This window comes from Ptiloglossa arizonensis, chromosome 1 (assembly GCF_051014685.1).
Source record: "Ptiloglossa arizonensis isolate GNS036 chromosome 1, iyPtiAriz1_principal, whole genome shotgun sequence".
NCBI lineage: Eukaryota > Metazoa > Arthropoda > Insecta > Hymenoptera > Colletidae > Ptiloglossa > Ptiloglossa arizonensis.
In genome coordinates, this window is record NC_135048.1 from 1,411,666 (window position 1) to 1,428,183 (window position 16,518).

At 36.5% G+C, this 16,518-nt stretch overlaps 2 protein-coding genes across 2 annotated transcripts in view; one reads left to right on the top strand and one right to left on the bottom strand.

Annotated features, from left to right (window-relative positions):
• LOC143154721 (glyoxalase ElbB) overlaps positions 1 to 7,897 on the top strand; it is a 29,616-nt gene extending 21,719 nt beyond the window's left edge. Inside the window, exons 4-6 of the mRNA XM_076326677.1 lie at positions 4,730 to 5,019; positions 6,485 to 6,648; positions 7,683 to 7,897. Of these exons, the coding sequence (XP_076182792.1) occupies positions 4,730 to 5,019; positions 6,485 to 6,648; positions 7,683 to 7,897 (669 nt within the window). The remainder of the gene's footprint in view (positions 1 to 4,729; positions 5,020 to 6,484; positions 6,649 to 7,682) is intronic.
• Positions 7,898 to 8,215: 318 nt separating this feature from the next.
• LOC143145225 (uncharacterized) overlaps positions 8,216 to 16,518 on the bottom strand; it is a 99,034-nt gene continuing 90,731 nt past the window's right edge. Inside the window, exon 3 of the mRNA XM_076308402.1 lies at positions 8,216 to 11,059. Coding sequence (XP_076164517.1) covers positions 10,124 to 11,059 — 936 coding nt within the window. The 3' untranslated portion in view covers positions 8,216 to 10,123. The remainder of the gene's footprint in view (positions 11,060 to 16,518) is intronic.

A 16,518-nucleotide genomic window follows, 5' to 3' on the forward strand; every position in this document is an offset into this window, starting at 1 on the left:
AACAGTTTTGTAAGGATTACATAATGAGCTCATATTCCGCTGTAAGTATTCTTACGTAGTACTGATATTGTATACTTATTTGCAAACAGGACGAAATTGTAACGACCTCGTTTGGACAACAATATATAGTCTTAGATGTATGCAAAAATAGTTGCAAGCAATTCTTTTACTTTCCTATTAATTTTCCTTACCACTTATTCCTATTCATTTTGTTTACCACATATTACTATTAATTATCTTTACTGCTCCCAGCACATTGTACAATCTACGCATGTGTGCCATGCGATGCATACATGTACATATCAAATACAAATATTCTGTGTGGATTGTGTACTCAACAGACGGGTTGAATAAACAATCTGTATCTAGTAATCCAGTTTCCAGTCCTCTTGTGTATTTCATGGACGAACTGCGTCGTAATATGTCTGTTTCTTCATGCTTGTTCGCTTCGAAATAAAGGCGTTTAAAAATTTGAAATCCGCAACAATGCTAAAAGCATATACTTTACAATCATTTATTTCATCGATTTCTGTATTAATAAATAACATACGCGCATGTAATGTATGTTTGCAAAATATCGAACGAATACAATACATTTTTGTAAACTCTTTTATTAACGTGATATAATATTTACGAAAATCTATTTTGGATTCTAGATACATAATAAATAAAATTATATTTGTTAATTTTTAGTTACATTTTAAATCACGAAAATTTATCTATCCCATTTCAACGAAACGTTTTCATTGTTTGTCTTATACACGGTTTTACTTTACTTTTGTTCATAAATTACACAACTTTGAGTAGCAAGCAATTTGTACTTCATTGCATAGTAGAAGGTAACTACTGACAACGAGACAAGATTTTATTAAAGGTTGCGCGATATAAATTATATAGAAATTAATACAAATTACACATCAATTGATAAATATTTATACGAATTTCCCCTGTGGAGTAATACCGGTCAATTTGTTTTCCATGATTTATTAATGAAAACAAAATTACTCAACGACCTAATCTAAGGTTCACAAGGTCTACTATTGTATAAAATGGCACAACGAATTTTATACAATTTATTTTCAGATCGTATAAAATGACACTCATTAATAGAATAAAGAAAACTGTCTTCTTCTCAATTTTTTCTATCTGATTTTTTAATCTACTTTTCCGGCATTTAGGAACAAAAGAAAACTGTCGTGAAATTTAAAAAATCTTTCCCGATCGGTTATAATGATAGAGAAATCTCGATTATTCGATCGATATTTCTCCGTTACTTTTGGTATAAAAGCATAATCATAAATATAATAAAACCACTACATTGAACTGGCAAACATTTTTCTGAGTCTATAGAGTAGATAAACTAAATTTTAGGTATAGTGCAAAACTGAATACAGCATAATAAATTAACGCAATACTTACGACTTCTTATTTGTTTCAAAAATTATAACATGAACGCTTTCGAATGTGTTAAATACTAGATTGTTCGATAAGTTTTGTCGTTCGATAAAACAGTATAGTACTAGGTTGCTCAATAAATTTTAGCGAACGACAAAACTTATCGAACAACCGACTTATTGACAAAACTTATTATTCACTCGCGTATCTTTGCTAACCCCTTTAGCAAAACAAATACGAATCGATTAATTGGATTGAAACTGGATGACAAAACAAAACCATATTTCAAATATTTGACCGATCGGTATTACCCGCTAACGAGTATTTCCCCATTCTCAGCTATAAATAACAACGTATACCTTACAATGTAAAAAACTAAGAATCGATCTCTGGGAGCCAAAAAATAGGCAAGGGGCCTTGAGCGAAGACTCATTTTCTCATTTTTCCCGAAAGATTTCAGTTTCATTGTATATTTCAATGAGATCCGGAGGATTTATTATTACGTACAGCACTCTTTCTTACGGTGTTGTTAAATCTTTCCTCCGCCGTTCCCCATTATGTGTTTCGTATTCATAGTCTGAGCGAAAATTGCTCCAAGAGCACAATAAAGGTTATACGAGCCATAAAGTAAGTTCAGCCTACCTTGCCGATGTTTATTTAAGCACGGGAGAGATGCTTCGAACTTTCTGTTGGATCTCTACCCTTTTTCCTTTGCCTCCGCGTTATCCTCCCGTTCGTTCTTTCGGGCTTCTTCCGTCGTGTAGCACGGTTTCGAACCAGATCGTGCAGTTTCGAAGCGAGCTTATCGATCGAGCAGGTGCAACTTCGAGATAGTTCGTGGATTTTACATCGACGACTCTTTCAGTAATTCCGAATAATTCTGCCCTCTGCTGTCAACGTGCAGAAGTCAAATGTGTCTGCAATACCGAAATCCGCGTTTTTAACGTCCCTGTTTGAACGAAACAGGTGAATACCGCGAATTGGTAAAAGAGAAGAATTCATCGTTGAAAATTATACGTCATGTGTAGTGTCGATGAAAGGCTAAATTTTCCGCGGTATTTTATTTCTCTTCCACGTAGTCTCGCGTTATGATATCTACACGGTTTATGCGTCTGTTGCGAAATGATTCTCCTGTACTTGCACCCGCTTTATCGTCTAGATTTCAAGCGACAAGAAATTTTGACAGAAAATACAAACGAAGAAGGTCTTGCGATCCACTGCCCATAGCTATCGTAAGTACACTGTACTACCGAACTGAATTGGAAATGTTTACTCGTTTGGAAACGAGGACGAAACCTTACCAGTCACCTGTCGAATTCTCTTAGCTTAAAATTGTTCATTTTTTGAGAACTAAGACCTCGTTCGTTGTCGCGATGATTCGCTTTTTACTCTCTGACGAGAGTTTTGGAAAAACTTGTGTCGTGCGAGTTACGAGAAATAGAACACCTATATGTAATATATCTCGATAAATATGATTGAATCATATGAATACAAAGAAATGGGAAAATTTCAAAGAGAAAAGTTGTGTCGTTCAAGAGAGCATGTACATAATTACATACGTATGTCTCTTTATGATATTGTGCATTTTTAACTTCATAACCTAAAAACTAACGTCGGGAGATCTTAAAGTGACCTTAAACTCAGAAATCTAGGATGCATTATTACTTTTTCTCATTAGAATTCATTTTCACAGTTAATAACAAAAGAAAATTAGTAATATTAATCAACGTGGTCACCCTTTACAGTGATGCACATCGGTATCGACAGTTATTTCAAAAGCCACCATTGTCAAGGCGATCTTCAAATTGTCCAAATTTCTATTCTATATATATATAAATTTTGCTAAACTTTTACAAGGCAGGGATCTACTAGGTTGTTCGATAAGTTTTATCGTTCTTTTCCATTGTAAAAAAATACTATGATATTTCAACTTTGAATTCAAGTTTGATGTTCATCAAATAGTAGTACCATCTTTAGAAAAATAAAACGATAAACTTAATAGTTCCATTTCTTACCGAACGACAAAACTTATCGAGCAACCTATTATATTCAATAATTGTAATAACAAACTTTTTGGTCGATTATTCTAGCTTTTTAATTTGTCGAGCCCGTGAACTTTATGGTTGCACTGTGCGTGTATGGATACAAATTTATTATTACGTAAAGGATAGTATCTATTGGGCAATCTATATTGTATATCTGAAATTAAGCAGTTTTTTGAGTTAAATTATAGGATGATCTATAGATGTTCTTGATTTATTAATATATTTGTTATCATTAAATTTGTGTTTAGAAATTTATGTTTTAAAAAAGAACTATGCACAAATGCACAGTAAGATTCAATAGAAGCATAAAAGGTTGAAGCGTTTCAAGCAAATTAATTATCACTAGTATCTATCTAGCCAAAGTAAATAATTCCTTCGATGCAATACCTATTTCATTTCAATTTTTCGGGTAGCATTTAGTTTAAATTTCGAAAAAATATCACTTACTAGTTACAATACTCACTTCTCTTTTAAATTAATCAGAAATGTTTTAAAAAATTGTATTCAATACAGCATGCTTCGTATCACTTTTTTAAATCATTTACATATCATTGATATCTTTTGCAAATTTGCATCTTTTAATACACTTACGTAGCTACTATTTGTACATACCTACACAATTTTTGTACCATTTAATGCATATTAAACTGTTGCTCCATTCCTTACCAACCATGATTTTTCCTTCACTTTCTTATTCGATCTCGACTTTTAGGTCAATTTGAAATTATTTAAAAAACCGTGATCATTAACCAACGATGTTTGATATTATTTCCGCGAGTTTTGCGTCCACTTCCTTGTGGAAAATATTTTTTACTTTAAAATGTGTTTTATTGATTAGTCTTGAATGTTGAACGCTCGAGTCATAAATGTTCACATTTACGTAGCAGGAAGCGGTAAATCGTCATTTCGGTGTTTAAAGTATTCGACAATTAGAGTTAGGTTTTACATCGCTTGCGAAAATATATCTTACGGTCTGACTAATGCGAAGAAAAAGAAATAGATACGCATGCACGTATGCACGTTCTAAACATGATGTAACTTAGTACTTTGTGATGTCCTTGAACAGGTAAATCTCGAGGTTCGAGTAAAATTAAATAGAAAAGCACGATTTTGTAATTATTGCTAGATTTTCAAAGCCCGTGTGATCTAAAATTATCGCGATAAATAATATACACGTGTCGACCGGACTTATTGCAAATAATTGCAAAATGATTGTTACATTTGTTCGTAACTAAATGTGAAACTGAACCTTCATTTAGTGAATTTCGTTTTGAATATTCTTATCGCAGATTTTGTGCGGTTGTGGATATATGGATGGTACCGAAATTTCGGAAGCCATCTCAGCGGCGATATGTATTTCTCAGAAACAAATGAAGCCTGTTTTTTACGCGCCAGATGTAGAGCTGCCCGATATTGTCGATCATTTGACCAAAAAGCCAGAGAAATACAACGGTACCAGGAACGCGCTCGTCGAAGCTGCAAGATTGGCAAGGTCGTCTATTAGACCATTGTGCGAATGCAAAGCTTGCGTGCACGGAGCACTCATTGTCCCCGGGGGATTTGGTGCTGCAAAGGCGCTGTTAGTATGTAAATATAAATATAAATATACGGATAAATGCTTGTGGAGATTATGGAGTAAGAGTAGATTGAAACGTTTTGGAGCCCTATCAAACATTGCTTCGTATAAAAAATTGTTTGTAGTATGTATCGAGTAATATTATAAAATTAACGTTTCGTTAGTATTGATCTATTTTTACCTATTATATATTTTTTATATTCGTAGTACGATAATTTTGTATATGGCTACGTACGAAATATTCTAAGTACACTTGTTTCTTTATTACTTGTGGTTTATGCGTAACGTACGCACATTTCTCAATATTCTTCACAACAAATTTTTGCTTTAGATTATTTGTCACGATTGTATGTATTGTGTAGAGGATTCGAAAACATATGATGCACCACACTAAAAATGTAAATTCAACGATTCTTTTAATTAAAACGAGTCAAGATACACTCCTGGATAAAAAAAAAACATTTATTTCTAACAATCTATTAATACATACACTCTATTCAATATACGGTCTAAAGATATCGGTAAACAATGTGTAACTGTGACAGCGCAATATTTCCCGAAATACCCTGATATTAAATTTAAAAATTAAAAAAGATAATCACACATGCTACCTAAGTTTTATTTCCCAAAAAAACGGCTCACGAAAAAAAAAAAATGGAACATTGACACAAGTGTTTTACTCAAAGCCACATCGTTAGGCTGTAGAGATATTTCAGTGTAAAAAGGTGGTTATGCTGGTATACAAATCGGCATTGAATTAGTTGATATTTAAAATTATATTTTGAATATTCAATTAACAATAATTTGGTTTCTCCGATATCCTTCGAGAGCATGCCCCGGCCCAATCTTCGAAAAATGTTCATTCAAAATTACATGTTGCGTCAATATAACAATTAAGTCTCACTATAGATAATTTTTATAAATTTTCTAACTCCAGTGACGTAATTGAAGCACATACTGCAATAATTTTTTGCCTTGCATTTTCCGGTGTTGTAGGTCTGTTAAATTAAACAGTATTTTTTAATTTTCTCCATAAATAGAAATCCATCTGAAAATTTCATGTATAAAATGGAAATTTTCCATAAAGAAACGTAAAGTTCAATAAGGTTGGGAGACGTTACTCTAAGGATCGGAAGAATATGTAGAACTTTTTCTTCCAGAAATATTCATCCAACAAAGTGTGCCTGGTATAAACAAAATTGAACCACATTTTTTCCTTGAAACTTTCCATTCGGTTGTCAATAAACATTGCTGTTGTTGCTCCTCGAAGTAACAAATAATAATAAAAACAAATAATACAAACAAATAACTACAACAACAACAACAACAATAATAATAATGACGAAAGTGTGTCTGTGTAGAGTAAATAAGAAAAGAATGAATTTCATCGCGACTATCAATGAAATAAAAACATAAATGTTCGTATTCCTTTCAATGTAATTAATCTTTAGCGCCATATTTCTTAAAGGAGCGATTTCGCGGAGAAGGGTGCTGATTGTACCGTGCTTAATGATTTGGAGAAACTTATCGATGATTTCTACTGCGAAGAGAAACCGATCGGATCGATTTGCATTGCCGGTGCTCTTATTGCCAAAGTGCTAAAAGGTGTTAAAATTACACTCGGAAAGGAATGTAAGTTATTAAAGAAAATTCCAGTCATTTTATTATAATTGTAAAGAAATCTCGAATTGCAGTATTCTCCGGTTTCTCGAATTTTGCAACAAAGTTGCGTTTAGACTCGTTTTCGTCGGGAAAACCTCGACGACCGACCATCATTGGCAATACTCTCGCAAAGATGTAGCGAAAATGATAATTAATTTTAGTTTTATGACGGGACGACTTGTCTTATCGCTCTTGGTTGCAAAACACCGAACGCGCTGTTGCTCATTCTTCATTTTCCTCGTTCAGCGGTGTGTTCTGGTGTCTTGCCTCGAAGTTGAATAACGAACGTTGATTCCTGAAACGAACTCGAGTTTCGCCGGATAACGGAAACACGAAGGATCTAACAGGTTGCTCGATAAGTTTTGTCGTTTAATAAGAAATAGAGCTATTGAGTTCGTCGTTTTATTTTTCTAAAGATGGTACTAATGTTTGATGAACACGTGTGAAGTTTTATGTAGATCCGTCGACTCGTTCGTATATTTACAGTTGTTCAAAGTTGAAATACCATAGTATTTTTTTTTACAATGGAAAAAACGACAAAACTTATTAAACAACCTAGTATTTTCGTTTCAATCCGTGATCCGGGGATTACTGTACTCGTAGAGTTATGTGCACGTTACACTAAAATCTAAGTCATGGATTGCGAAACGATTGCGTACTGGACTATTAATTTTTCTATTAGCAGTAAGTTAAGCGCGATGTGTTTCTAAAGCTGTAAAACCATTTTCAACGAAAACTCGAAGCAGAATAATTTATTAGATACGTAGCAACATTTCCCGACCGTATTTTTCTCTTTTCTTCCACCGATCGTTTTCAAGAGTTCAAATAAATTTACATAGAAACGGATTTTATATAGCTTCCGTGTTATTAATTTTAAACGATTAGAAAGGTCTAACACGTCGAGATTATCGTGTACGTTTAGAATCTACTTTTCGAATTTTTTTAAATATTATATTGAAATGATTTTCATTTTCCATAATTTCTCTTGTAATTGTATGCTATAGCGCCGAAAGAAGACTGGCCGTACGGTGACGCTATTAAAAAGGTCGAAGAAATGGGGGCCCGTATAGAATTGAAAGGAGTAAAGGACGTAACGCATTGTAAAAAATATAGTGTTTTTAGTACGCCAGCCTGGATGTATAAACCTGCATCTTACGCGGACATTCACGCGGGGATTGGAAAACTAATCTCCATGTTGGAAAAATGTATTACTCGATAACTTCTGTGTCCTACGTGGATGAATTACGTAAACCGAAACTATTTGTGAATACGAAATTTTATATCGTAATATTTTGTAACCTGGCCATTGCTGCGTTGATGTTTACTCGCTACTCGAAATACAGTAATAATGACCTTTTTAAGTGTAATTTAATTTATACAAGTTTCTTAAATTAAATAGTTTGTTTACTTTGATACAATTTACTTACCTCGAGAGCAAACGATCCGCTTTGTTCGCAGCTCGTGGACAGAGATCGCTGGTTTTCAGATTCTCGTTGTTTACGAAAAAATATATTTTATTTCGATATTTCATCCTGTCCCTTGCAGCAGCGTGAACAGTACGAGATACAATATTCGACAGTGCTTTTTCGATTAACCGTTACATCTACCGATACGCTTAAAATAACCAACAACAACTGTAATAACAATGCACCGAGATCTATGGCGAAGGACTCGCGTGATCTGTTCGTTTTATTTCATAGTTTCTTGCGCGGAACGCAATACGAACCTTCGCCGTGACTTTCATCGTCAAGAATCGTACGGTTTTGGAAAATTTTAGAAAGAAAAAACATGATCGAAATGCACGTTTCCGAGCGAACGAAAATATATATCGATGAATATTTGCGGGAAAATCGCTTAAACGTAAAGCTGAATACAAGTGGAAGGTATCCGTGAGTAAAAGCGTTCAATTTACGAAAAAGAAACGAACGATGCCGCTATTGAGCCGATAACGATTAATAAATGGACAGTCTTGGTGGAATTTAACGAACGGGGCGAGAAAACGAAATACTTATTTACAATCGATCTTACGTTTACACCTATTGGCTAGGCACAGAAATGAGGTCCACGAACGAATACATGTTCATCGAATGGAAGCGCCATTGTTAATCCGGTTCCGCTTTAGTTAAAACACTAAAGAAAACGCGAGGCAGAGCGGCATAATTTATTTACAAAAAGGTATACGCGCGAATCGACACTGCGAAAGGTTTCCTCGCGCGAACAAATTCGCGCCCGATGATAACGCGAGCTGCGAATTTCGTGTTTCCGCGCTTGAAATAGTCACGGTAACACGAGATTGCGTGCATCGGGCGTGCGGCCTATGAACGGAGAGATTAACGTTAGTACGTACGAGTCACTCGTGCCAGACCGTGGCTTACTCTAGCATAACGAAAGCGTACACGCAAGTGCATTCGAGCAATTTGAAATGTGTCCGTGAATTGCCGATAAACCAGTCCGACTTACCCTTCCGTCATCGGAACGACAGCTTCCTCGCAAAAATTGCCCAATTAATCGATCGACAACGTCGATCACCGATAGATTTCTCCGTGTGACTAGTAATTTCGATTGAAAGTCCGCTTCGAATTTAATCTAGAACGTCGGACGTTAATTATAGAGACGCCAATGATAATTCGTATCGGTAATTTCGTCGATTTTAATCGATACACGTTGCTCGACAACTCGAACCGTTCTTCTCGTCGATCGATCGATCGTCCATTAGAAAATATAAAAAGTGCAGTTTTCCTACCGGCATCCGTGCCGAACCATTCTCCAGATTTTCGAACGACCTCGACGAACATTGACTCGCTCGAGTCTAAGCGAAACGATCCGATTCTGTATCGTCGTGTTTAGTATTCTCGGAACCGAGTCGGATATTTAACTGGAAAGCGAAACGCTACTTGGGTAGTAATTTCAGCGATCGCTTGTTATTATATCTCATGGTCAACGTGAACCACCGCGTGTCCCGTTTCCACGTAATCGATTCGATCGCTACGAAAATCGAAAATTACACCGAACCGGAACGCGTTTGCAATTGCGAAAAATGACAAGGCACGGAGCGAGACACCGTTTGCGTAGCAATAAGATCTACAGGGAAGTCCCTCGTTCGATGAAACCCAGTCTCTGGACCTTTTTAAATTTATCCAAAAATTCAGATCGGGTTCGCAATGATTTCCTGAACGTTTGGGAATAACGCGAGCGTCCCCTTGATCGTAGTCCCTTTCGTTTTCGCCGCGAACTCCTCCGACAATGGCGACGGGGGTTAGGTGTACGAGCGATCTTGATGGTGGCGGTGGAGGGTGATGAAGGGGACGAAGGGGTACGAGTGGGATGGGGGCATGACAACACTTTTCAGACTTTGGTTCTGATCTCGTGGCCAGATTCTGCGTTTTGGGAAGAATCCCGAAGGTCCGCGTCCACACTAGCGTACAACGCGGGTCTCGGTGCGCGTTCAGCTGAGCGCTAACAAAGGCTCCGCGGTCATGCGGGATCTCCTGGCTTTCTCGTCCTCGTACTGTTTCATTTGAACGAGTTTCCTTTTGCCTTTGCTCTGCTTCTTCCTCGGTACCTCCGTCGTGCTCGACGTCTCCGAGTTCGTCTGCCCTTCCTCCTCCAGCATTCTCAGCGTTTCGATGATGTTCCTCGGTTCCGTGATACGCTCGGTAGCGCTCCCGTTTTTATTGGCGTAAACCACGGACAGATGAGAGAAGCTGGACTTGGGAGGAGCGGTGATGTCGGCGAAGTCGCGAAAGTTCGCGAAAAAGTCTCCGCCGCGAACTGGCTGCGGTTTCGGATTTCTGTAATAGTTCGCGCGACCACGATTCCCACCGTGATAGTACGGATTGTAGGCACTGTCGTCGCTCGAATACTCGTCGTTTTCCTTCTCCTCGGGATAGTACGTGCCACCTCGGATCACACCGAAGTTCCCTGACCCCAGAAGAGGATGTTGAACGTCTTTCGAGGTTGCCGCTGCGGTTTGATAGCCACTGCGATCGCGTTGGAAGTATCCCAGGAATCTGTTGGGTCTGTAACGTTGCTCCGTAAAAGGAAGCCTGTGGTTCGCGAACAGTTCTGCAAACGAGGGGAAGAAATTTTGACTTTCCGTTTCCAGGCTCTTGTTTTCGGTATCAGACGCTTCGGTCTGACCGGTTTCTTGGGTATTCTGTGCATCCAGGTCCTTGGAATTGTTCTTCGCTACAGTGACGTTCGTTACCACCACTTTCTTCTCGGTCAACTCCAGAGACACTTCCTCGGACGATTTCTTCTCGTTTCCCTCTTCTTCTTCGTTTACGTCGCTCGCCTCGGTTGTTTCCGGTTCCATGTATATGTCCGAATCGTCACCGTCCTCGTACTCTTCGTCCATTTTCGAAGCGGATGCCATCGAGTCCTAGAACAGACAAAAAATCTCTCTCTAATATCGTAAGAACTTTTCAAATAAACGTGAATAAAGTTTTAGTGTACACGTGCATTTAATAAGAGAAATAAAATAACAGCAACGCACACAAATTATAACTACGCTGGCAAACTCTCAGCTAGATTCGACTCGATCCGCTTCGTCTAATCCCCGACCAATAGTGCACCCTGATCGTGCTTCTTTCGCATCCTATGTTTTCATTTTCTTTCGTTCTTATTCTTAACTTTTCTTTCTCGATGATCCGACAGATTTCGTAATATTAAAATATACCTTATATATATCTAAAAGAAACTCAACCGATAAGGAAAGAGAAGAATTTATATAATTGATCACATGCGTAGAATAGAAAAATCATAACGTCTTCGGGAAACATGCCGTGGAATTTGAAGTAAATTTTATTATGAAAGTAGTTGAAACCAGTAATTTTGACTGGTTGGTAAATCTAGTATTAATCTGGCGCCATTGCTCATCTTTCATACCTTACAAAGGGAACGCAAGATCTTCGTTGCACCGATCTACACGAGACTTTGCATACTTGTACATTTACTTACCTCGATTTATTATACACAGCATTATGAGAGCAGATATTCGATAGGTTTCTAATTATTTATAGTTAAAGTTTCATCATTGTGTATAATTCCAGAATAGTTGGAGTACTCTTCAAGTTGGGAGGTGGCGTAAGGGTGCGTTGTCGGTCTTTTCCAGGAGACGAGTTCTCGATTCCATTAGATCTTGAATAAAATAATTTTGTTCTTTACACAAAGTATGGTACTTATCGTTGTATATACAAAAGTAAATGCCATTGTTGTACGTAAATTGTAAGTTCTTTTATTTATATATTTATTTAATATCATCTATTAAATGTATTCTTTTTTAATACATTTTTAATTTTTCATTCAATTTCGTAAGTAGTAACGAGTCTTGAATTTTTTGTAATATATACAACGATAAGTACCATACTTTGTGTAAAAAGATCTAAATAATTTCAATGAATGGAAAGACAAAATATTTTAAAAAGTACCGGGAATCGAGAACTCGGGTCTGTTGGCGGAGAAGTTCTGTAATTATACACAATCGTGAAACTTTAATTATAAATAATTAAGAAACTATCTGGTACCTGATTTTATAATGCCGTACGTAATAAATCAGGATAAATAAATACACCGATATGCAGAGTCTCGCCTAGATCGGTGCAACGAAAGTCTTGCGTTCTCCGTGTTAGTTCGGACATCCTGTCGTTTCGTTCAAACGCTCTTCTTTCACGACTCTGAAACATTTCACTCTCTCGTCTATCCTAAACACTTCACATGTTCTCAGGACCACACGCATTGCGTTTCGTTCCTACGCATTACCGGAACATTGTTTCGAAAACAACAGCTGGCTTTTGGCATTTAGGAGATAAAACGCTCGCAAGTAACCTTATTCGATAAATGAACATTCTCTATTTTTCGAGACACGCTCCACTAACCGTTTCGGTGATATATTCGAGTAGAGAATTATTACGCTACGTTTTATTAGACCGAGGCAAATTAATTCTTCCGCGCAATCACATAAAACTATAATACCTGTTATTATAAATCTCGCGAGTTTTTAACACCGCGTATTACACATCGCTACGAAATAATCTATCGCGTTAGTTAAAATTATTTACGATTCCCCATTTACATTCGTTTCACGAAACAGCTCCGAATATCCTATTCCGTGGTTGCTCGAAACTCTGTTTTATGACAGTAGAAAATAAAAAAGTGACAAACAACGAGCAAGTAACATCCTTGGATACCGACAGCTACGCACGTATGTAAGTAGGTACGTATGTACATGTATCGGAATGTTGAACGTTGGTCAAAAGGTACGATCATTGTCATTAAGGTGTACATCGGTACTTTTCGCTTTGACACCAAGAACGCTTTTGGAAGAAAAATCGTTACATTTTGTCGTTTTAAATGCTCGAGTAGTTTCTACCCAGATACTGAATTGAAAATTATTAAATCGAAGAAGGAAACAATTAAGCTAAAGGAGAGTTTGCCTCTCAGCACTTTTAAATATGTCATCTAAAAAAGATGTTAAATACTTTTGCTTCAACTGTAAATATAAGTAATACTGGTTTACGTTATATTTAGATATCCTGGTATTAGAAGCCACCTGCCCAAAATGTATGTTTTAACCTGTATCGCTTAACAAAAAGTTGAAACATCTCCTCTGTTTAAACGCATCTTGCCAATGTATCATTGCAGTTGGCTAAATTTAAAACCTTATTATTAGCGTCTGCAGACAACAAAGGCGTTAATATGTATTTCGAGATAGATAGATAAATAGACATTTAGTAACAATAATCTACTTCCAATTTCATAAAATAAACAAGCGAGATGAGTCACAAGTCACAAAATCGTCACCGTAATATCAGATTCTCCTTTCTAATATATAATAAATTAACAGAGACGATTACGCATCACTTTAAGACAAAAAGAACGTGATTTAGGTATGCAATTTTTTCTTTATTATAGGAAATAGAGAATAAGTTTATTTCGTTCTTTTGTAGGTAATTTAATTCTTTTTAAGGTACGTTTAAACTATTTTCTAATATTTTCACAAATACTGAACATATGTATTTAAAAAAAAGAAAAAGCTACAAAATATAATCATCGTTATTCATGGATCGATATTGGTTAAAGACATACATCATGCATACTCGCATAAACAAATGTCTCTTTCTTAATTATCAAAACGTGACGAGATCTCCCAACGTGTACTTTCGTAAATGAACTTGGTCGACATTTTTCTTCATTTCAATACTTTCCTTCCTTATAGGGTGGAAAGTGAAAATATTAAATTCTAGCCTAAGCTGCGAGAACTGTGACTCGAAAGAACTTCAGGCTGATTCTCTTTTACGTTATACAGTTATTTAAATATTTTATATTAATAATAACAAGTTTTTTAAGTAATCGTAAATAAATATTCCGTATTCATTTGATGATCTATTCATTATCAGTACTACGGATTACAGTAACCATACTATGTACAACGTATTTTACAACGGTTAATATCTGAGATACTAATATCCGACACAAAAGATATCCGTTGATACAGTGTGTTGTCTATTGAGTTTAGGAAAGCGTTGGATTACCATCGCAAAATGGTATATAATAAATAAAAACGTAATTCGGTCAACATTTTTCCACGAGGATTTTGCGACGCAAAAGCGTACCCGTATCTCGTCCAAATCGGGAAACACGTAACAACAAATAAAACTATACTCCCGTTAAAAGATACGCCAATATGCAGTGTGTCGAAGCTCCTTTCGCGGGGCTCATTGACTGATCACACGAAAGGCTAGGGTCTGCCTACTAGGACAGCTCCACCGTGTCCTCGCCTTGACATTTAACACATCTTCGTGTCGACGACCGTCTGCAAAACTAGTTATATAGCTTGTATCGTGTATATGACGTGTATACAGGCTGCACCTACATATATCTATGCCGTTCAGTATTACGCGTGCGCTGTTATCTGCCCAAGGAACGTGCACGTGCGGACGCGTGCAATGCTCACGCGTCAATGTTAATACAGACGATAGTCGCTGAAATCAGTTGCAACACGCCAGTGACACACCTAGCATTGTTACAAATATGTCAGGTCAACCCGGCGCTCTATAACTATATCTGCCTACTATGAATTCGTTTTTGAATCTATCTACGAGCAACGATCGATATCTATTGGATATTCGATTATTGGTTATTTACTGGAAGGTGAAGTACGCTGGGTTTTACGATTGTATGGTAATTCGGCGCCGCATACATGTGTAACAGCGGCTTGTCGAACAATCGTGCTTCAAATACCAGTAAATGTAAATCAAAACATTTGTCGTGTATATAAATGTTTATCGCGCGTGGTTAGGACCAATTCGTGGCATAGAAATTTTACGTTCGCGTAGATCTTCTATCTTCTTCATTTTTTCTAGAAACGTGATCGAAGTTCGATATGTAGATACTTGAACATGTACGATCTGTTGCGAATGAAAGAAATCTTGCAAGATTTTAAAACACTCTTGTCAAATTGTAAAGCAGAAACGTTGGACTTTTATGATATAACAATATTCGTTTAGAAACACACGACATTATTCGAAAATGAGTATTACAGGCTGGCCATTGAAAGACTAAATGGCATAAAAAAAAGTAACTTTTAAAGACACGTGTTTCTTTTAATTTTTTACTATTGTATTTGGAAATATAATTAATGTATCTTTTTAGTACTATATGTGGAAAACAGTACCCCTCGAATGACCACTATTTTCTTGCTCACAAATACAGGTTCTTTCCATAGCATTTTCCATGATCGTATCCAAGGTTTTAGATCGTAAACGTCGGATTTCGACTCGAATGTTCTCTTTAAGATTTTGAATTGTTCGAGGTTTATTTACGTAAACCCGTTCTTTCAAGAAGTTCCACGAAAAGAAGTTTAGCGCCATCAAATAAGGTGATAGCAACGCGGAGGACAAACAAATATTTTCTCTGAGTTTCGATAACTAATCTTTCGTTGGAAATGAAAAACCCAATGAGTTTTATTTTATTTGTTGCTGGGCATCATACGTAGTCATTTTAATCTTCGAGGAATACTTTATAACACATAAAAAAAAGAAAATAAAAGAAATCGAAAATGAACGGGTTATAACTTTTTCAAACCTTCAGTCCTTCAATGGCCACTCTGTATAAGTTATCGAAGTCGGTAAAAATTATTTTTCCAATGAACCTTTCGTTCGAAGCGTACAATATTTTCATACGATAATCGTAATAATTCTTCCCTTCTTCGTCGCAAAGTAAATGTACTGTTGCAAACGAAGATTTAGGCATTCGCCAAAATAAAACGTATTTTTTTCCATATGACAACGATAAATAAAGTTACCAAGTTTCTGATAGGTCACGAATATATTATAGAAACAGTCGTAAATCAACGAGACGTGCAACATTTTCCGGCAAAGAGACGGATTAATGCATTCGTGCGTTCTTTTATAAATGAACTATGAGCGAACGTTATTTGGAGATTCGTTGAAACAAATGCCTGTTGCCCTCGCAAAAGAAGGTGATAAATGAGCTGCTATGCCGCATAATAACAGACGAGCACGATTCTGACCATGATCGCGATAAAAGAAAATGTCGCATTAAATTGCTCGAATTAAATTCTTCGGTAGTTTCAATTAGCTCGATTACGTGCGGTATTTTTACCACCGAAGCGAGTTTCTTTCGCTAATTTCACACAGAAACTACTAATCTTGTTGGAACAGAAGTTACGTAACATCGGACAAATGATCCTTTGTATCGTATCGGATTTGTAAATTGTATTTCAATATTGTACTTGTATTGTGCTTCGATAAAAATAGATTAACGTACAGGCGTTGCCGATTTTTTACCAGACTCGAGCGAAATTAATTTACGAGAGTC